The 22,281-nt window shown below is 38.3% G+C and overlaps 1 protein-coding gene across 3 annotated transcripts in view; it reads left to right on the plus strand.

Moving 5' to 3' along the window:
• The first annotated feature begins 20,337 nt into the window (after window positions 1-20,337).
• OLA1 (Obg like ATPase 1) overlaps window positions 20,338-22,281 on the plus strand; it is a 215,319-nt gene continuing 213,375 nt past the window's right edge. Inside the window, exons 1-2 of one of the 3 annotated variants that reach the window (XM_074303084.1) lie at window positions 20,338-20,547; window positions 21,661-21,761. In XM_074303084.1, coding sequence (XP_074159185.1) covers window positions 21,661-21,761 — 101 coding nt within the window. In that variant the 5' untranslated portion in view covers window positions 20,338-20,547. Of the gene's footprint in view, window positions 20,548-20,720; window positions 21,020-21,660; window positions 21,762-22,281 lie in introns of those variants that run through there. The other 2 variants (XM_074303086.1, XM_074303087.1) reach the window with 2 other exon arrangements.

The raw sequence follows: 22,281 nt of genomic DNA on the forward strand, positions 1-22,281 counted from the left end.
TGTTTGCAAATCCATTTTCCTTGAGAGTCACTGTAGAAAGAACTAATAAGAATGAAATGGGAAGATTAGGGTTCAAATCCTGACTATTACAATTTCTGCCTCTTGTCACTTAACTTCTTCTGACCCCAATTTCCTTAAACATAAAATGAGATAATTAGATTCAATGACCTCTAAAATTCCTCCCAGCTCTAAAACTATTATTCATCGCAGCGTCCATTGTTCAATAATTCTATTAATTCTGATATATTTTCTGTTATAGTTTCTGCTTATTTGAAAATTATTTTTTCCTTTGGATCTTTTTAGCCTCTTTTAATTCGAGATCCATTTTCTCCTGACTTACAAAAAAAAAGTTAATTTTTATGAGATCTTCTTTTTCATTTGTTCTTCTGATTTTCTGACCAAGGATGATTCTTGATAAATTTCTTTGAATGCATCATTTATTTATTTGAGGATGATGGGATATTTTATACACTTTTTTCTGTATGCATTGTTTTTAGTACTCTATTTTAGGTGTTCCATGGTATTAAAAAATAAACAAACAATTGTGTCCCTATTCATTATCATGCTTATTTTGAATTCCAATTGATTTAAAACTTCATTAATTTTTTTTCCTTCTCATTGGTATTTCTATTGTTGTGTGTGGGTTTTTTGGGCAGGGTAGTATGTGAGGAGCTTGTTTCTGCTCAAATCTCTCATTCTGCCATCTTGACTACAAAGCCTGAACAATAGATTTTTAAGCTTTCAAAAATTTGTAAATTAAAACGCATGTCAATTTTCTCAGAAAATGATTGGGTAATTATATTTAGCTAACTAACAATTTCACACAATACAATCAGTAGGAGGAAATCTGGGAGTTGTTTTCTCAATGTTTTCTCTTAGGCAGCAGGACAGTAAATAAGTATCTGAACAAGGTTTTTTTTTGGTCAAATATGTTAATTTTTATTTGTGACTGGATTCATAGAGGGATCATATTAATTTTGGGGTCATATTAATTATGCAAATTACCCATTGGAGACTGGAAATTCACTTCAAATTGACTTCAAAGTCATCTGCCATATTTGACAGAGTCACTCTGGTGCTTCCCATTTTACTATGCTTTCTTCTACAAATATCACCAGGAAATGGGTTTAATCAGCTGCCATCTAGGTTCACAAAATTGGATCATTTTTGACTCTTCCCTCTCTTGAACTCCCATATTCAATTAGCTTCTCAACGCTTTCTATTATATCCTCACTTTACCTTGCAGTTTTGTCTCCTATCGGAGGCAGTAGTAAGCATCAGAATGAAGATTCAAATTCTGTCTGTAAATACTACTTGTGTGGCTGAGCACATCATTTAATTTCTATGGCTCTCAGTTTCCTTATCTGAAGATGAAGGGGCTGGACTGAAGGGTCTCTGGGGTTCTTGGCAGGCCTCAATCTCTGATTCTGGATCTGTTGCCATACTCATTTCTCTCCCCTCACATAGCATCTACCTTTTGTCACCTTTTCTTTGTGTTTCAGAAAAGGATCAGATAACGCACGGTGAAACACTTGACAACCAGTCTACTGAGATACAAAGGATATTACTCTCAAGTAGTATCAGAAATGATGATCTCAGTCCTATTTAAACCACTCTCCACTTTTAAGAATTTCTTGGTGAATCCAGATAAAGATGACCACATCTCTGTGATTTAAGAGTCTGAGGGGTCACTGAGGAGTGCGTAGAAACCTTTATATAACTCCAAAGGAAGCCCTGCCCCAGCTTACAAATAACTCTGTTAAAATGGGATTTGCTCAGGCAAGTCAATCCACTTCAGGGGTATGCAGAAGCCAGCTCTAATCTTGGAGAACTGATTGCTATATTTTCAGTGTGAGCATTCATACCACAGAAATTGGTTCATTATAAAATCCTACAACTAAAAATGTAAAATATAGCCATATAACTATACATTTTTGTCAAGTATAGGTTTAAGAAAGTGATAGAAATGGTAATTCAGGTTAAACTTAAAAGTGTGTTGTGGGTAATTCCCCCCTGAACCTTCAAATTGTTATACACTTAGCAGTATATCCACTCCTTCTTAAAGCAAGTGATGAGATAGATGCTCAATCAATCAAAGGCTTTAGATTAAATATGAAACATCTTTGAAAGCCAGCGGATGGGCAGAGGTCCAAAGTGGCACAGCTGCCTACCAGGACCCCTGCCCGCTCTGAAGAGACATTCTCTTCTCAGTGAAAATAAGCTCTTGTTATTTCTCTGCCAGGACCTTGCCACTAAGGAAGTCAGTCTTTCTGGCAAAGCTGGCTTCTTCAGTGCCAACAATAAAATTTCCTTTTTTGCCACTAAAGAAAAAAAAAAGCCATTGGATGAAATAAAAAGATACATGACTGGAAAGCTGTTCCCCTCAGCTGAGGGTGTTGTTATATATTCTGGATCTATGTAAAAGCATTAAAGGAAGCTTCCTGAATAACCCATGAATGAGAGAAAAAGACTTCCAACAGTTGTAACTGTGATTTACCCTTTGCCACTCATGTTCTTTAACCTGGAGACAATTTACCCTCTGTATTTGTGGGACAGAGTATTTCAGACTTGGAGTAATATTTAAGTATCTAGTATCTTAGCAAATATTTCTTTCTAAAAACTACTTAAGGTTGGCTAAAATATTCTTAACTAATACTCTATCTTGGAGGGAAGCACACTAGTGAGAACTTGAGCCAAAGGCATTAGTAAATCACTGCAACTACTGAAATTGGGAGTTAGAATCCCCTTAGGATTCTGAGGTGGAGACTGAAGCTTCATGCATAAGAGTAGGAGTGAGGATAATGAGCTTATATGGACTTACCTAGAGACCCGAGTCTTCACTTTTAGTTCCCTGAGGGAAATTCTTTTATCAACTTTCTTATTTGCTGGTTAATCAGGCCTTTGTTGTCCTGGCCCACCCCCATCACTGCTTTCCCTTGGCTAGGATGTAGCTCAATGAAACTATAAACTCTACTGGGTTACCCAAGTCTAGAGACCTCGCTGGAAAGTTCGAACATTGGAGAAGGAAATAGCAGGACAGCATTAAAATGATTAAAGATAAGCCACAGGGGGCAGCTAGGTGGCTCAGTGAATAGAGCACCAGCCCTGAATTCAGGAGGACCAGAGTTCAAATCTGCTCTCAGACACTTAACACTTCCTAGCTGTGTGACCCTGGGCAAGTCACTTAACCCCAGTTGTCTCAGCCAAAAAATAAATTAAAAAAAGATATGCCACAGAAAGATGAACCCCACAGATTGGAAGGTCGTCAATACCCTACTAAGGAGGAGTGGATATCAACTTATACGTAGTTTCAGTACCAATGAAGCAGCTGGGACATAGCTAAAAGGAAGTCCAGTTGTGGATGCATCTGGTGATGAAAAGTCCAGTACTGAAAAGATCAATATTGCACAGGAACCTGGAATCTATGCAAAGATCTATGAACTTGGATGTGATCAAAAAGAATCAGCAAAGATTAAACGTTAACATCTTGGGTATCAGTGAACTTAAACGTTCAAGAATGGGTGAGTTCAATTTAGATGGTAACTGCATATATACTGTGTCCAAAAATTCCTTAGAAGAAATAGAATAGCCCTCATAGTCAATAAAAGAGTGAGAAAAGCAATACTGGAGTACAATCTTAAAAATGACAGAATGGATATCTCTTTGGATCCAAGACAAACTATTCAATAGCAAAGTAACACATGTCTAAAAATTTCAAAAAGAATGATATCTGTTTGAAACCAATACAGCATTACAATAATATAACTCTATGCTCCAATCATTGATGCTTAAAAAACCAAAACATCTTCTGGAAATAATGTGAAAAAAAGATATCACAATCTAAAGATAATTGGAATAATAGGCAAATCTGGCTTTGAAATACAACACATACTCTCTCTCTCTCTCTCTCTCTCTCTCTCTCTCTCTCTTTCTCTTTCTCTCTCTCTCTCTCTCTTTCTGTCTCTGTCTCTCTCTGTCTCTCTCTCTGTCTCTGTCTCTCTCTGTCTCTTTCTGTCTCTGTCTGTCTCTCTCTTTCTCTCTCTCTCTGTCTCTGTCTCTCTCTGTCTGTCTCTGTCTCTGTCTCTCTTTCTCTCTCTCTCTGTCTCTGTCTCTCTCTGTCTCTGTCTCTGTCTCTCTCTGTCTCTCTCTATCTCACTCTGTCTCTGTCTCTCTCTCTCTCTGTCTCTGTCTCTCTCTCTGTCTCTGCCTCTCTCTCTGTGTCTCTGTCTCTCTCTCTCTGTGTCTCTGTCTCTCTCTGTGTCTCTTTGTCTCTGTCTCTCTCTCTCTCTCTCTCTCTCTCTCTCTCTCTCTCTCTCTCTCTCTCTCTCTCTCTCTCTCTCTCTCTCTCTCTCTCTCTCTCTTTCCCTGAGGCAATTGGGGTTAAGTGACTTGCCCAGGGTCATGCAGCTAGGAAGTGTTAAATGTTTGAGACCAAATTTGAACTCAGGTTCTCCTGACTTCAGGGCTGATGCTTTATCCACTGCGCCACTTGTGTCACAATATTCTTTTTCAAAAATCCAAAAGACAACTTGACACATGGACATCACCAGATGATCAATATAGAAATCAGATTGATTATATGATTTGTAGCCAAAGGTGGAGAAGTTCTTTATAGTTAATTAAAACAAGATTGGGAGCTAACTACAGATCAGGTCATGAGCTTCTTATTGCAATTCTAACTTAAGTTGAAGAAAGTAGGGGAACCATCAGATCATATTGATAAGACTGAATAAAATCCCTTATGAAGTGGAAGTGATGAATAAATTAAAGGGATTAGAGCTTCTAGATTACCTAAAGAACTATGTACTGAAGTTCGCAATATTATACAAGAGACAGCAACCAAAAATATTCCAAAGAAAAAGAAGAGCAAATAGAGCAAAATAGCTGATAAGTGTTTACAAATAGCTGAGAAAATAAGAAAAACAAAATTGCTTTTAAATAAGCAATGCAAAAATTGAAAACCATAGAATGGGAAAGACAAGAGATCTCTAAGATAATTAAGGATATCAAAGGAAAGTTTCATGCAAAAAATGGACATGATAAAATAGAAAAAACATAGGGATTCAACAGAAGCAGAAGAGATTGACAAGAATATACAAAAAGATCTGTACAGGAAAGATCTTATTAACCATTAACTATGGTGATGTGGTTACTAAACTGGAACCAGACATCCTGGAGAATGAAGCAAGTGGGTCTCAGGAAACACTGCTAACAATAAGACTAGTGGAGGTGATAGAATTCCAGCTGAGCTATTTAAACTCTTAGAAGATAATTCTGTTAATTGCTGCACTCAGTATGCCATGAAATTTGGAAACTCAACAGTGGCCACTAGTTTGGAAAAGATCAGTTTACATCCCAGTCCTAAAGAAGGGCAATGTGAAGGAATGTTCAAATTACTGAACAATTGCACTCATTTCACATGCTAGCAAACTTATGCTTATGATTCTGTAAACTAGGCTTCAGCAATATGTGAACCGAGAATTACTCAAAGAGCAGGCTGTTGTTATTGTTAATCAAGCCATAACCTAACTCATCATCCAGCTTACTATACTTAGATCACCTCAGTGCTCTGCTAATTGGTTTCCCTTCCTCCAATCTCTTCCCATGCACCACATAGATGCCAAAGTGACTTTTTGAGAATCTGTCATTTTCCCAACTCAGAAATTTTCATTAGTTTCCTATTGCCTCTAGTATAAAATACAACTCCCTCATCCTGGCATTTAAGACATTTCACAATTATGTTCTCATCTAACATTCCAATGTTCATATTTCTCATCTTCCCCAAAATTTGCTGTTCCAGTCAGCTGTTCCTCATGTGCAACATCCCAGGATTTAGTGACTTTTCCAATTTGGGATGTCCTCCCTCCTTATCTCTCCTTGGTATATATGCTTCATTTTCCCCTTCAAAGCACAGCTTAGGTACTATCTTCTACATACGGCCTTTCTTAATTTTTCTCTCCTTATTATCATTCTCTCCTGCTTGAATTTGTATGTGTTTTTATTCCTTCTAGGACAATATAAACTTGAGGAAAGGAACTGTTTATTGTGTTTTTGTATTCCCAAAGCCTAGTTCAATGTATTAGTAATAATTAGTAATAAATATTTATTGAACTGGGTTGAAATAATCCAAATAGTTATAAGAAATCAGTTTAGAGGGAGAAAAAAATCAGTGAAATACAGTTCTAGGACTTAAAAAATTCAGTTCATATGCAAATCACTTATTACTTCACAAATAACTTAGTCAGGAATTTCATATAAAATATTTTTTATTTCCATCATTTCCTTTATATAAGTGGAATCTGGTCATATTATGAAAGCCCTCCCTTTTATCAAACTGTCACATAGCCTTATTAACTAAATCCTGATAACATATTAGATGTGATGACAATGTGAGCAGGTTTTCATATGTCTATACTCATTTCAATAATGTGGTTCCCAATCTAGTACCTGAATGATGTGGTGATTTTTGACTGCTAAATTTTTTTTTGTTTTTTTAGCCTTTTTGCTACTTGACTAATGCAGCTTTTGATACTATCTATTATCCACTCTTTTTTTCTCTTGACTTCCAAGACATCACTTTTTCTTGGTTCGCCTCTTCTGTCTGAATGTCCCTACTCAATCTTCTTTGCTGGATTCTTCTTCTATCTACTAAATATGGGCTCTCTGGAGAAGAAGTATGAGGTCAGCAAATTCCTTATGTTGGCCACCAAGAGATACTTTTGGCTCAGGAGAGCTTGATTACTTCTATACTTTTTCTACTCTTTCCTTTGGTAATCCCATCAACTCCCATGGCTTCAATTATCATCCCTCTGTATATCTGGCCATGTCATTTCCTAGCTAAAAAAAACTCCAATAGGTCCCTCTTCCCTCCTAGATAAAAATGTAGACACTTTTTCAAGGTATGGCTTTATTTTAAAGGTATGGCCAAATGTTCAGTTTGGAACTATGCTCAAAAAGTTATCAAATTGTGTATACTTTTTGACCCAGCAGCGTTACTACTGGGCTTATATCCCAAAGAGATCTTAAAGAAGGAAAAGGGACCTGTATGTGCAAGAATGTTTGTGGCAGCCCTCTTTGTGGTGGCCAGAAACTGGAAACTGAGTGGATGCCCATCAACTGGACAATGGCTAAATAAATTGTGGTATATGAATGTTATGGAATATTATTGTTCTGTAAGAAATGACCAGCAGGATGATTTCAGAAAGGCCTGGAGAGACTTACATGAACTGATGCTGAGTGAAATGAGCAGAACCAGGAGATCATTATACATAGCAATAAGACTATATGATGATTAATTCTGATGGATGTGGCTCTCTTCAACAATGAGATGATTCAAACCAGTTCCAATTGTTCAATGATGAAGAGAGCCAACTATACCCAGGGAGAGAACTGTGGGAATTGAGTATGGACCACAACATAGCATTTTCACTCTGATGTTGTTTGCTTACATTTTTGTTTTCCTTTTCAGATTTTTTTTTCTTTTTAGATCTGATTTTTCTTGTGCAGCAAGATAACTGTATGGATATGTATACATATATTGGATTTAACATATTTTATTTTTTTCCACTTTGTACTTTCACTTTTCTTTTTTTTTTTTATTGATAACTTTTTATTGACAGAACATATGCCTGGGTAATGTTTTTTTTTTTTTTTTTTTACAACATTATCCCTTGTCCTTACTCCTGTTCCGACTTTTCCCTTACCTCCCTTCACCCCCTCCCCTAGATGGCAGACAGTCTTATACATGTTAAATATGTTATAGTATATCCTAGATACTGATATGTGTGCAGAACCTAACAGTTCTCTCGTTGCACAGGAAGAATTGGATTCAGAAGGTAAAAATAAGCTGGGAAGGAGAACAAAAATGCAAGCAGTTTATACTCATTTCCTAGTGTTCCTTTTCTGGGTGTAGCTGTTTCTGTCCATCATTGATCAATTGGAACTGAATTAGATCTTATCTCTGTTGAAGATTTCCACTTCCATCAGAATACATTCTCATACAGTATCGTTGTTGAAGTGTATAGTGATCTTTTGGTCCTGCTCATTTCACTCACCATCAGTTCATGTAAGTTTTTCCAAGCCTCTCTGTATTCATCCTGCTGGTCATTTCTTACAGAACAATAATATTCCATAACCTTCATATACCATAATTTACCAAACCATTCTCCAATTGATGGGCATCTATTCATTTTCTAGTTTCTAGCCACTATGAAAAGGGCTGCCACAAACATTTTGGCACATACAGATCCCTTTCCCCTCCTCAGTATTTCCTTGGGATATAAGCCCAGTCTTGGGATATAAGCCCAGTAGTAGCACTGCTGGATCAAAGGGTATGCACATTTTGATAACTTTTTGGGCATAATTCCAGATTGCTCTCCAGAATGGTTGGATTCGTTCACAACTCCACCAGCAACGCATCAATGTCCCAGTTTTCCCACTTCCCCTCCAACATTCATCATTATTTGTTCCTGTCATCTTAGCCAATCTGACAGGTGTGTAGTGGTATCTCAGAGTTGTCTTAATTTGTATTTCTCTGATCAGTAGTGATTTGGAACACTCTTTCATATGAGTGGAAATAGTTTTAATTTCATCATCTGAAAATTGTCTGTTCATATCCTTTGACAATTTATCAATTGGAGAATGGTTTGATTTCTTATAAATTAGAGTCATTTCTCTATATATTTTGGAAATGAGGCTTTTATCAGAACCTTTAACTATAAAAATGTTTTCCCAGTTTGTTGCTTCCCTTCTAATCTTGGATTTAACATATATTTTAATATGTTTTGGAATATCTGCCATCTAGGGGAGGGGGTGGGGGAAAATTTGGAACAGAAGGTTTTGTAAAAGTCAGTGTTGAAAATTATCCATGCATAAGTTTAGCAAATAAAAAGGTATACTAAAAAGTAAATAATAAAATTAATGGATAGAAAAAAAATAAAGGTATGACTTTTAAAAGCATTCACAATCTGACATCCTATGATCTTTACAGGTTTGCTGGATTTTTATTCTCCTTCCCATATTGACCTTGCTTTTTACTGTCAATGACATGCCATTTCTGGGCACTATGCCTTTGCATAGTGTCCCCCTGACCTGGAATGTACCTCACTTCTCCCTCTTTGAATCCCTAGCTTCATTTAAAGCTCAGCTAAAGAGCTACCTCCTACAGAAAATCTATTATGATTCCCTGAGTTGTTAGAGATCTTTATCAGGAAATTACTTTGCATATATTTTGCATCTAATTTTCTATGTACATGTTATTTCTTCCCAATAAAATATAAGGTCTTACCCATTACTTCACTTTTGTCTGCCTAATCCCAGTATCTTTGCAAATAGTAGGTGCTTAAAATTGGTTGAATTGTTGAAAATAACCTAAAAAATTGGATGTTTTGATCAAGGGGACCTCATTTGCTTTCTGTGAGAATAAGGAGTTCAGTGGTGGTTTTCTCTTTATAACAATATATATTTAAGGCTATAAGGGCTAGAATGGAAAAATCAAAGACATATCAAAATACATATCTCTTCTAGTTCATCATTATTTTATAGATGAAGAAACTGAGGTATACAACAGTGAACCAACTTGTCTAGGGTCAAAATGTTAGTAAGAAGCAGATCTGCAACTGGATCTGTCAATCCATCAATTCTAAAATCAATGTTCTTTCTCTTTCATTTTCTGGGGATGGAACTAACAAGATGGAAGGTGATTCTAGACATGTCCATCTCAGAACTGATGCTCCATCATCTATACGAGACCCTGGCTCATCTAGATTAGATAAATGCCCTCTACCATGTACTTGCTCTAATCCTCTTGGGATAGAAGAAGCTCTTCTCTGAGTCTTTACAGCAAGAAGAAAGGAGAATCCTTTTATAATAGCAGGAATTCCTGCCAATTCCAATGCCAATGGGAAACAGAGAGCAGGATCCTTTCCATTAAAAGTCCACTGAATAGGAGGCACCTCTGGGTTTAATAGTGAGTCGTTTTGATGTAAGTATTTCTTGTTATTATCATGATCCTTAAAGACTAATAAGGGGATTGCTTCCAAATTCCAAGGCACCCAAGTCTTTTACGGCTGAGCCCCAAGTCATTGGTAGCTATCTGAGCTCAATACCTACTTGATGGGATGCACTTCAATCCACCCCCTACAATATTTAACCATATTTAATCATAACCGTATTTAATGGGATCAATTTGGCTTAGATATATGTGGTGTTCATTCAGCTTAAGAATTTGTAGATGAATACTAGGGCGGGAAAGGGAGAGAATAGTAAAAGACAATTTGACAATTCTTTTGTAATAATATAGAAGGTGAAATATTATATCAAGCTAATGTTAATTTTCCTTTCTGAATGGTAGGGATGAGCTGGCAAATGTTTAACAACTGGCTTTGGAGGTGGAAAGGTGGGAGAACAACAAGCATACACTGAAAATTTAAAATTTTAATCTGCATTTCTTCATCACTTTCTTAAGTCTACACAATTAATGCAACCACGAATCAAGCTCTGACTTGTAGCATTTGCTGATTTCCAAGGTGTAAATGTTCTTACTGAAAATTAAAAAGTGCTTCTCCTGAGACTCTTTGAGCTGACTCCGGCTAATTCCAGCACACCCTTGTCTGTGACCTTCAGAGTTTCTTTTTGTGCCCATTTCCACTTCTATAAAGTAGATAACACTTACTAGAATCAACTTTCAATTAATTAATTAAATTCAAAAATTAATTAAATGATTATAAAATAATGAACTTATAAATTTATATAGCATGCAAAAGCTAATAATAGATACATTACAAAAGCCCTTAAGAATAGTTTATTAAATAATTTTTGTTCAAGAAACTACCCTGTAAGTACTTTTTGGATCACAGGTTTCTTTATTTTTTATTCTTCTTTATATAATCTTTCCCCATCTTTATTTCATTTGATTGATGATGGCTGGCAATACCATCATTACCTTTCTCAGTTACCATTCTCTCTGCTCAGGGAATCTCCATGGCAAAATGGTTCAGTAGAATATGTTTAATTTCTTAGATAAGAAAATTATTTTCTTTTCTTCTTCCTCTCTCCTTCCTTTCTCTCTTCCTTCCTTCCTTTTTCCTTTCTTCTTCTCTTCTTCTTCTTCTTCTTCTTCTTCTTCTTCTCTTCTTCTTCTTCTTCTTCTTCTTCTTCTTCTTTTCTTCTTCTTCTTCTCTTCTTCTTCTTCTTCTTCTTCTTCTTCTTCTTCTTCTTCTTCTTCTTCTTCTTTTCTTCTTTCTTCTTCTTCTTCTTCTTCTTCTTCTTTCTTCTTCTTTTTTAGGAAATGCTTTTTTTATACTGACCTTGGAAAATGATGTATAAATTTTTCTTTCACTAGAAGAAATTACAAATTTGTAAAGGTGCTTCAAAGGATAGAGATCAGGTAACAAAACTACAGATCTCATTAGATTCTTAATTTGTCACCTGATAAAACTCATCTGAAGCTATTAATTAGCCACATAAGTAACATAGGCTTCAAAATGTAAAATCAGACAAGATCTATCAAAATGGGAAAATGAAAATGAACTATTTTATCACCAAGAGAAAAGCTGTATTGGTGACTGAAAAGGTGTCATGAAGTTTAACAATGAGACATTTGAAAACAATATGAAATAATTTGGCTTATCATAAAATTTCATGTTGCTGCTCTAATAAAATAAGGGGGTGGTGGGGAAGAACCTAGATGATTCTTATAAGGTCTAATGTTTTATGAAGCCGTGGGCCTAAAGTGTTTAGAAGCCTCTTATGAGAGATTTTACTTAGCCTTATAATCACTAAGAACTGTAAAATGAGATGGCTGGACCAAAGGATCTAAGGTCCCTTCCAGCTCTGACATTCTACAGTTCTAAGATCACCCCAGGAGAAGGGATTTCAGGGGTCTTTGGAGATGAAAGGTAATTTTGCAGATGTGGAGTGGGAGGTTACAGATATAGAGTGGGAGGTTGTTCTGAACATAGGGGATGACAGGAAAGATGTGAAACAAGGCTTGAGGTATGGAGAAGAAAAAGCTGATAAAGGGAAAGGAGACAAAATGGTGTTTAACAACTTGAATACAAGGAAGGCAAAGCTGTGCATTTTTCCCTCCTGCCTTCCGTGCTGTGGGCCATTACTATCATTTCATTTTTGCAAGCTAGAAACTTCACTCTTAAGTTTCTTCCATTTTTACTCTTCATCACATGCAGTCTGTTATTAAATTTTACTGCTTATTTGAACATATATCCTGTTCTTGATTCTTTCCCTATTCCCCCAAAGCCAGACCTTGACTTAGAATTGGTGACATCCTCTTTGGATCAACTTCTAGTATAGCCTCCCACTTAGCTTTACTTCCTTAGCCCTACTTCCGTACTCATAATTCTCCAAGTAGTGATCAAAGGCATCTTTTCAGCCTACTGTTTCATCCCCTAAAAGTTCAAACATCATGCATAATTTAAGAATAGAAAGAAGGGGAAAGAGGCTCTGTGGTGTCGCATATCTCCTTTTGACTTCCCATTTGATTTAAAAATGCAAATAAGGATGGTCCATATCCAGGAAGGGATCTGCTCTGTAGTGAATAAGGATGCAACTTAGTGAACCCTCATGTTCCAGTATCCACGGAAAGGCTGGTGGTTTTGCTTTTCTAAGCAATAGTAAAATACTGACACCCCTTTTCTAACCTTAAACAAAATTAAGGAGGCACACACAAAATAACATAAAGCCCACTGAAATCACTTGCAAATAATTTAAGTCTTATAAATAGGTAGAAAAAAAATTTTATGCCACAAAAATTTACTACTAGTCTATCCTCTCCTCTCCTTAGGAAGTATAATAGGCAATAAATTAAGGAAGTCATCATTTAAAAATTATTTCACTGGAAGAAATATTTACTTGTCCTGAGCTAGTGACTATTTTACACCATAAATATTTATTTCACTTGACTTTATCAGTAGAAATGATGATAATTAAAGAAGCTGTATTACCATTTGCTTGGCTGTTACACCCTAAGGATCATGGACCTTACTATGTGACGTGCAGCTGAAACTTTTTATATAGTCTCCCACATTACAATGTGAGCTCTTACAGAGCAGTGTTCATTTTTGTTTGTATCCCCAGCACGTAACACTTTTTCATATAGAGAATATTTAATACATACTATTTCTTTAGTTCATTTATTCTTTTTGAGCAATTCATCCTCTGTTTCCAAGTAACTTCCACTGTCCTTCGTTCTCCTCCTCTTTTTCTCCTTCCCCCCCTCACTGAAGCGGGTTGTGGTCCCTTTAAGAAACTGTATTTCCTATTGATCTGTTATTCCTTTCAGATTCCCAGCCCCTCCTGGCTGAGGCATATCCTCCCCAGACAAGTTGTCTTTCCGGGATGCTAGAGCCTTTGATTCACAAATCCTGGTCAAAAAGCATCTCTTTGAATTCCAATAGGAAATCCAGGCTTGTCCCAGCCCCTATTCTGACTTGCTTGGGCTACCCAGCCCTCAATGGTTCTGATCTGCTCGAGCTTCCCAACCCCCACCAAGACACCCAATATAATAAACTTTCATTAATTAAAGAAAGTCTTTGCAGATGGACCTCAGTGGCTCACTCAGCTGCCAGAACTTTCTGTTCACTGAGAACTGCATTCTCAGTGCAAAACTCCATTTTTCATAGATCTGCCACTATAGAAGTCAGTCTCTGGGTAAACTTATTTCTACCTAACAATAAACTTTCATTTTGCAATTAATATTCGGGAATGAGTGAATTCTTTCACTCCTAAAACCTGCGGCTGATTTAATGGGGATTTCTTAATAACTACCACCAGGAATCTAGACTACTCTAAACTCCATCATCTCATTCTTCTTCCCACTCTCTTTTCCTAGGTTGATTACTTTACTCCACTTTGAAACTCTTGGGGCTGAGTTTGACTGGTAAGTCAACTTGAAGGACTATATCTTGTTGCCCCCAGACTTTGGTTCACATCTTGACTTTTGGCTTGCTTCAAGGGGCATGCTCCCCTCTTCCTCCCCTTTACTCTAGGAACAGTGGTCACATCAAAGTTACCATTACTTCTGAAAATGTCATAACTGACTGTCCATTTCAGTGACTCTTAAAACAAAAGTACCCTTTTCTGACTACCTTTTCTACAGATGAATCGTCTCCTATTAAATGTAAGAGGGAAGAGACCATCTCATTTATTATTTATATTCTCAACTCCTATCACAGTGCTTTACACAAAATAGATGCTTAACAAATGCTTTTTCATTCATTCATCTTTTTATACCTATTTGTAAATGTGGGGACAATGCAACATATTGTACAGAAATGGGGGAGACAAGAAGATGAGATTAAGTGTCTTGAAAATAATTTTAATTTAGAAAAGATGATTAGATAGGATTTATATTTCTGTGAGTTCATGATATCATTGATGCAGGTATTTCTTCCACTGGTGCAGGCTATAACCTGTTTTTTTTTTAATTTTTTAATTTTAATTAATTAAATTCATTTTTACAAAAATTTTATGCATAGGTAATTTTCCAGCATTGACAATTGCCAAACCTTTTGTTTCAACTTTTCCCCTCCTTCCCCTCACTGCATCCCCCAGATGTCAGGTTGACCAATACATGTTAAATATGTTAAAGTATAAGTTAAATACAATATATGTACCAAAAAAATTGGACTTTGAAACAGTGTACAATTAGCCTGTGAAGGAAATAAAAAATGTAGACAGACAAAAATAGAGGGATTGGGAATTCTATGTAGTGGTTCACACTCATTTCCCTGAGTTCTTTCACTGGGTGTAGCTGGTTCAATTCATTACTGCTCTGTTGGAACTGATTTGATTCATCTCATTGTTGAAGAGGGCCACATCCATCAGAACTGATCATCATATAGTATTGTTGGCTACAACCTATTTATGCCTTTTCTGTATGATGTTGTCCAAATGCTTTATAGAGAACCTGTCAATGCTGTAGGGATCTTTCTCTGATTCCTTCATTCTTTTGTTGATCAAAATGCATCATGTGTACTGGCCATTTGTTGCAATGTGACCAACCCAACTCCTTTTACCAATCATTTACGTCCTTGAGGGCAGCTGTGGAGTAGTAGTAAGAGTACTGGATTTGGATTCAAAGATATTAGATATGAGACAGACCATCTTACTTCTTCCTTCTTTCCTTCCTTCCTTCCTTCCTTCCTTCCTTCCTTCCTTCCTTCCTTCCTTCCTTCCTTCCTTCCTTCCTTCCTTCCTTCCTTCCTTCCTTCCTTCCTTCCTTTCTTCCTTCCTTCCTTCGTTCCATTTATTTTTGTTGGGAGAGAAAACTCAGAGCAAAAGGGAAAATCTACAGGAGAGGGAAAAAAAAAGTGAACATAGCATGTGTTGTTCTGCATTCAATCTCCATAGTTCTTTTCTGGATGCAGATGGCATTTTCTGTCCAAAGTCTTTCGGGATTACTTTGGATCATTGAACCACTGAGAACAACCAAGTCTCTTCATAGTTAATTATCACACATTCTTGCTGTTATTGTGTACAATATATTCTTGGTTCTGCTTGTTTTGTTCAGCATCAGTTCATGCAAATCTTTCCAGGTCTTTCTAAAAATCAGCCTGTTCATATATTTTTTAATAGAACAATAATATTCCATTACCTTCATATATCACAACTTGTTTAGTCATTCCCCAATTGATGGGCATCTATTCATTTTCCAATTCTTTGCCACCAGAAAAAGAGCTGCTACAAACATTTTTGCACATGCAGGTCTGTTTCTCTCCTTTATTATTTCCTTGGTATACAGATCCAGTAATGGCACTGTTGAGTCAAAGGTTATACATAGTTTAATAGCCCTTTGGGCATAGTTCCAGATTGCTCTCCAGAATGATTGGCTCATTTCACAACTCTACCAACGATGTATTAGTGTCCCAGTTTTCCCACATGCCCTCCAACATTTATCATTATCTTTTCCTGTTATCCTAGCCAATCTGAGAGGTGTGTAGTGGTATCTCAGAGTTGTTTTAATTTGCATTCCTCTAATTAATAGTGATTTAGAGCATTTCTTCATATGACTACAGATGACTTTAATTTTGTCATCTGAAAACTGTTCATATCATTTAAGCATTTATCAATTGGGGAATGACTTGTCAGACTGCCCTACTTTCTAGCTATATTAGGCAGATCATTTTCCTTTGATACACAATTATAACAAAGGAGGTGGGATTATCTTAGAGTTACACTGCTAAGTGTTTATTTAATAACTGGTTCTTTGGGGAAAAAATGTATGCATGAAGTAAGAAAGTAAGCATTTATTAATCTATGTATTTATTAAATGCATAGAAAATACCTACTATGTATTGGGCTCTGGGCTAAGCATTTTACAAATATTATCTTACTTTCTCCTTATATCCGCCCTGTGAGATAGGTACCATCCCTGCTTTACAGTTGAGGAAACTGAGGCTGATAAATGTCCAAGGTCCCACTAGGGACCATATTTGAGTTCAGATTCAAACACTTTAAAATTTAATATGGATTATTAACATTAAGCCCTAATTTGTGGTGTTTTATGATTTCTGAGGTATAAATACACAGAAACTGAACAATTGGTTCTAGCAATCTGGTGAGTATATGCTAAGTCTGTAGTCAGGAAGAACTTAATTCAAATCCAGCTTGAGACACTTACTGTGTAACCTCATGGAGGTTATTTAAATCTACCTTCCAAGGTTGTTGTGAAGATCAAATGAGATAATAATTGCAACGCTGGGCACATAATATGTAATATAAATATAAATAATGTATTTGTTAGCTACTATTATTAATAATAACCATAAACTGGTTCAAGCACATTCCTGGATTATATTATCTATATCTGCATAAGAGTTATTCCAAAATAGATGATTTTATGTCAGTAATACCACTTTTTGAGTAGTATAATATATATATATATATACATAATATACATTTACATATATTATATAATATACATATTATATAACATATATGTATAAGAAATAATTTATATCTAGTAATTTGCTTCAGATTATTTATTGCTTACATATATCTTTTCATTGGACTTTAAATTATCTATAATTTTGATTCTTTGTTTTATGATTCTCAACCACATAGTACCACCTGAACACTTCCATTAAAGCATGGGCTTTTGTATCAAGGAGAAGCTTGGGATCATTGAAAGCACCATTGAATAATTTTCTAAATCTAATCCAGTATGTTCTTCTCTCCTATTTTGGATCCAATTCATTGTCTCTTTTCATATGTTCAGATAAATATAAATTAGGACATGATAAATGCATAAATAAAAATCCAGAGAGGTACAAGTGAGAAATTACTTCTATTTGAAGATATTGAGAGAAGCTTTGTACTAGAGCTATAAATTCTTAGAGATTAGAGATGTAGCTTTTAATTTGCCTTAATATTATGCTGGTAATCCTAACAGCAAGATGATACAGTGGATGGAGTTCTGGGAACCAGGTTAGGAAGACTCATCTTCTTGAGTTTGAGCCTGACCTGAGACACTTACTAGCTGTGTGATCCTAGACAAGTCACTTAACTTTTTTGCCTTAGTTTCCTCATCTGTAAAATGAGCTGGAGAAGGAAGTGGCAAATCATTCTAATGCAGGGGTTCTCAAACTATGGCCCGCTGAGGACGTTTATGCGGCCTGCTGGGTTATGACAAATGGGCCGAGGGGCGGAGACAGAGCTTGAGGTTTTGTTTTTACTATAGTCTGGCCCTCCCACAGTCTGAGGGACAGTGAACTGGCCCCTATTTAAGAAGTTTGAGGACCACTGCTCTCATGTTTTTGCCAATAAAATCCCAAATGGAGACACAGAGTTGAACACAACTGAACAAACAACTTGACAATTACAGGGGATGTGTGTGTATGCTCTGAGTTTGATTGGCCCATTACTCATGTCCGCATGGGCCTGTTTTGATGGGGCTCACAGGGAAGCAAGCAGAGACTTCTCTAACATCTCCCATCCTTCACCAAAGGCAGCTCTGATTCATGACTGGAGGGCTTATCCCTTGGGGCAAGAGGTTGCCACTACTACTTTTACTAAAGAGAATATTGGGCTAGAATTATATCTCTCTACTCTCTTGCATTGTTAGTTTAGGAGGAATAATTTTAAGATTCAAGCTAAACCCCTGATTGCTTTTACTTAATGGTGAAAGGAGAAATTGACACCCTTTCTTACCAAATATCAGTTTCACAACACATACCAAACAGCAATTAAACTCATTTTTCCCAGTCAATAGCAAAGTAGAAATAGAAAAACAGTACACACAGAAGAATATACATTGGAAAACATGGAGTGAGGAACTTCTTCCCTTGGGAGAGAAATATCTAAGCTCAACAAATAGAATGTCACCAACTGGAAGTTACCTGAAGTTTTACGTGAAGTAAGTGGGGACAGGGAGATGATAAAGACTCCCATCGCCTCTCAAGCCATCTTCTTCCAAGGTCATTCCTTCCCTTCAGGTCCTGCAGGGAGGATGGAGTTACATATTTCTTTTAAAGCTGGAAACCAAAAGGATTTTTGTCTTCTTCCACTTTAACTAGCTCCAGGGTTGGTGCACTGAATTCCACCAATTAGGAGAGAGTTTCATTGGTTCTTCAAGCCAAGGCTTGACTCCATGTACAGAATCAACTGCACACAGATAATTGATATATTGATTATAATTAGAAAGGTTTGCCTAAACGGGCCAGGTTAAATAGGGCAGGATAAAATGCTGAATTTAAATAATATAATGTAATAAGAAGTTACTGACGTCATAAAAGTGGCCTCTTTTTTAGTGGCCTATCATGTTTTTAAACCTTTTAGTTTGGGAGTAGAAGGGAAAACTCCTTATTCAGGATCCAGTACCGCACCTGACTCAGTCTAGGGTCTTAGGAGTCAAAACTGGAATAACACGAGACACGTAGATCATTCAACAGCTAACAAAGGTGGGTTCAGCGTTACAGCACTATTTGAGAAGGATTTCAGCAACACTGAGGACACTTCTAGATGATTCACCTGAGTGAATACTCCTTTTCTGACTTGCTCCTCTTTTTTCTCCCTAGCAAGCATCGGGGCTTCGGGGGAACTGGTGCTCCCTTTGATTGCTTAGTATTTAAATAACCAGGAAATGGTCAAAAGCGTGAGCTAACCTGGGGGATGGTCTCATAACCACGTTCAGTGAAAACTAGGCTGATGAGTCCGGGGCTACAATATTGCTTCTGCTTAGATATAGACGGGAACTGCAGGGATTTGCCTGACATTTTATTCCACAAGGGTTTTTAAAAACTCTTACTGGGTTAGGAAGATGCAGTCGCATTTTGATAAATGCTGGCAAAAGTGAGGGAAGTCCAGGTAATAAGTAAATCAAGACTGGTGTTAAGGATTGAAAGACCCAAGTGAGCTGAGAAATGTTAAAACTGAGGAAGTTTGGAACAGAGAAAGGAAAATGTGAAAGTGAATGCGATGCTCAATATCTCAGGTACAGTTATCTCTGTAAATGCGAGGCTCTTTAAGAAAATTACATTATCAACCTGCCATGGGAGGGAGGGGAAGGGGGAAAATTAGAACAAAAGGTTTGGCAACTATTAGTGTTGTAAAATTACCCATGAATATATCTGGTAAATAAAAACTATTAAAAAATGTTTTGGAGGAAAACGGAGATGACGCATAAAGGGAACAATTAACCCGAAGTACTGTATTTTATTGCTGGGGTTATGAGAAATTTAGGTCTAAAAAGTGCTTAGTTGTTAGTAGTAGAACAATAATGATAATAAATAGCGTTTATATGATACCCACTATGTGCTACGGAACTAAACCTTAACAGTGATCTCCTTACATGCTGGAAGACGGAGGTTGTCCCATTTTACAACTAGAGACGTGCGGGCGAGCAGAGCTCGCGTGCCCAGAACCACCCGGCTCAGCAGCACTGAGCTCCGGCCCAGGACACTTTCCGAGCTGGAATGAATAAAAACATTTTGCTCTTCCTTCACTGTCTTCGAGGGTGAGCAGTGGTGGCGGGAGAAACGTACTAAGATTAATGAGAACCAAAAAAACAACACATCACTACACGCGCTCGTCACAAATTAATTTCATCCCGGCCTGGCTACTCCCAGGGCTAACCACGCGGTTGCTCAGTAAGGGTGCACGGAGGAGAAGGAAGGCTTCAGGAGCAGAGAAGGCGGGGCAGAGTGGCCAGACGTATTAGGGAAGAGGCAGGAAGGACCTCGTGCTGCAAGAGGCGGAAGACCTCGGAGCTGGTGGAGGCCAGGGAGCCCCGCCTCTGAAACGAGGCCGCGCGCCCCTTCAGCCTCCCCCTCTCTCACGCGCCCTCCCTCGGGGCGTGGTCAGCCAATGGGAGGGGGGGGCGGGGCTCGGGAGCGGAGGCTGCGGCGGCTGCCTGGGCTCCTTCGGGCGCCCGAGCCCGCCTATTCCGCTGCCACCGTCGTGCGTGGTGCTGGGGCTACGGAGCCGCGTTTAATCCCTCCCTCCCTCCCTGCGCTCTCCCCGCCTCTTGCTACCGTCAGCTTTCCTCTCCCCGCGCGCCGGGGATCTCTGTGTCATAGCCGCCCCCTCAGCAAGGTGAGGCCCCATGGGAAGATCGCGGCTCGGGCGCGCCGGCCTCGGTCCCCGGGGTCTGCCCCCCGGGCTGGGGTGTTGACCCGGGCGGGGTGGAATGAATGAGGAGCCGGCCCTGAGAGTAGGCCGCACGGCCCGGACGGCCGAGTCCTTTGCCGGGCTGGGGCGTGCGCACATGGAGTGGCAGGCCGGGGTAGGGGCGTCACGAGGCCGGCGCCCATCGCCTCCCAGGCTGGCCTGTGAGAATTGGAGTGTGTGTGTGTGTGGGGGCGGACAGGTGGAAGGGCCGAGAACCCCGAGGGAACAGCTGCGCCCTGGGACCGCCGGGAAAGTAGCCTAGGGTAGACTGAGGCGCGATCGCTCCTTTCTGAGCCCTCGGGGAGCGGCGCTGGAAGGGACGTTGTGGTCCCGGAAGAGGGAACCCGTCCTTTTTCTATGAGCCTCAAATAAGTGACGCGGAGAGCTGTGGGCCCTAGTAAGTCCCGGGAATGCACCAAGCAGTCCTTGCCTTGTGGAGGGACGTGCGTCCAGGAGACCTTTTTCAAACTATCGAAACCTAGTCATGGATTTAATTTAGGAGTGGGTTGCAGATAGCAGGATTTGGAATTGGTAAAACAGGGGAGCTTGGTTCCTGGGGCAGAAGGGCACCAGGGGGTGAGTAACCCAAAGTTAGAAAGGATCAAAAGCTTATTTTTAGTATCTGCCCATATAAGGGGAAGAAGGCGTGAGTGCAGAGGCAAGAAACCATGGAATGGTAGCTCCTCCATATGCTATGCTAAATAATGACTGACCTGAACGATGGGAGTCACTTACCAATACTTTCTTTCAATGCTTTCTCGTGAGCCACTTGTCAGGTTTGCAAATTGCAGAGTCAGCCCTCTGGACTGAAATTCACCTGAGTGCTTGCAGTTAGAACAATCAAATCTCCGGAGAGGACTTTCTGGAATAGACTGGACAGTTCTGTCATTTTCTAAGATTATTATCTATCTATTTTTTTTTTTAATGTTGTTGCAATGACTTAGAAGATATTTCTTAAACTTGGTGGCCTGAATGTATATTTTGGTGGAAGAGACAAAGAAAAAAATTTTGATTACATGTTACATTTTGATGTTTCAGATGCCCCCCAAAAAAGGAGGTGAAGGAATTAAGCCACATCCAATCATTGGAAGATTTGGGACCTCACTGAAGATTGGTATTGTTGGATTACCCAATGTTGGGTAGGTGAACATTGGACTTTACCTTTTCTATTTATAGATTGTCCATTTTGTTTTTCTATTTTAATGTTATTAATAGATGAGTTAATGCATATGCACAATGCTTGGCAGACTTTAAAACATCACATAGATGTTAGTTATTATTAGTTATTATACAGTTATCCCTTCCATGATATCAGGGTTAGGGGCATAGAGCCCTGTGAGCTGAATCTACATATCAGAAAAGAAGTCTGAAGTATCAAAAATAAAATATTGGTCAATATTAGACATTTCTATGCAAATTTTATGCATTTCTGAGTTTCTGAACTTTTGCTGTATTGTCTGCTGGCCTTTGCTTGTCATCGCTGGCTTCTGCAAAACTCCCCCCCAAATTCCCATTTAATTTTTTTAAGCTGATTTAACTTTGATGGGTAGAGTTACGATGTGGGGAAGGGATAACACAGGAGTGTGGAATAGTGAAGTGGCCGTGCAGTTAGAAAGAAGAGGATTTAAGTATCTTCTCTGGCATGCTGACTATGGGATT

Source organism: Sminthopsis crassicaudata, chromosome 3 (genome assembly GCF_048593235.1).
Source record: "Sminthopsis crassicaudata isolate SCR6 chromosome 3, ASM4859323v1, whole genome shotgun sequence".
Lineage (NCBI taxonomy): Eukaryota > Metazoa > Chordata > Mammalia > Dasyuromorphia > Dasyuridae > Sminthopsis > Sminthopsis crassicaudata.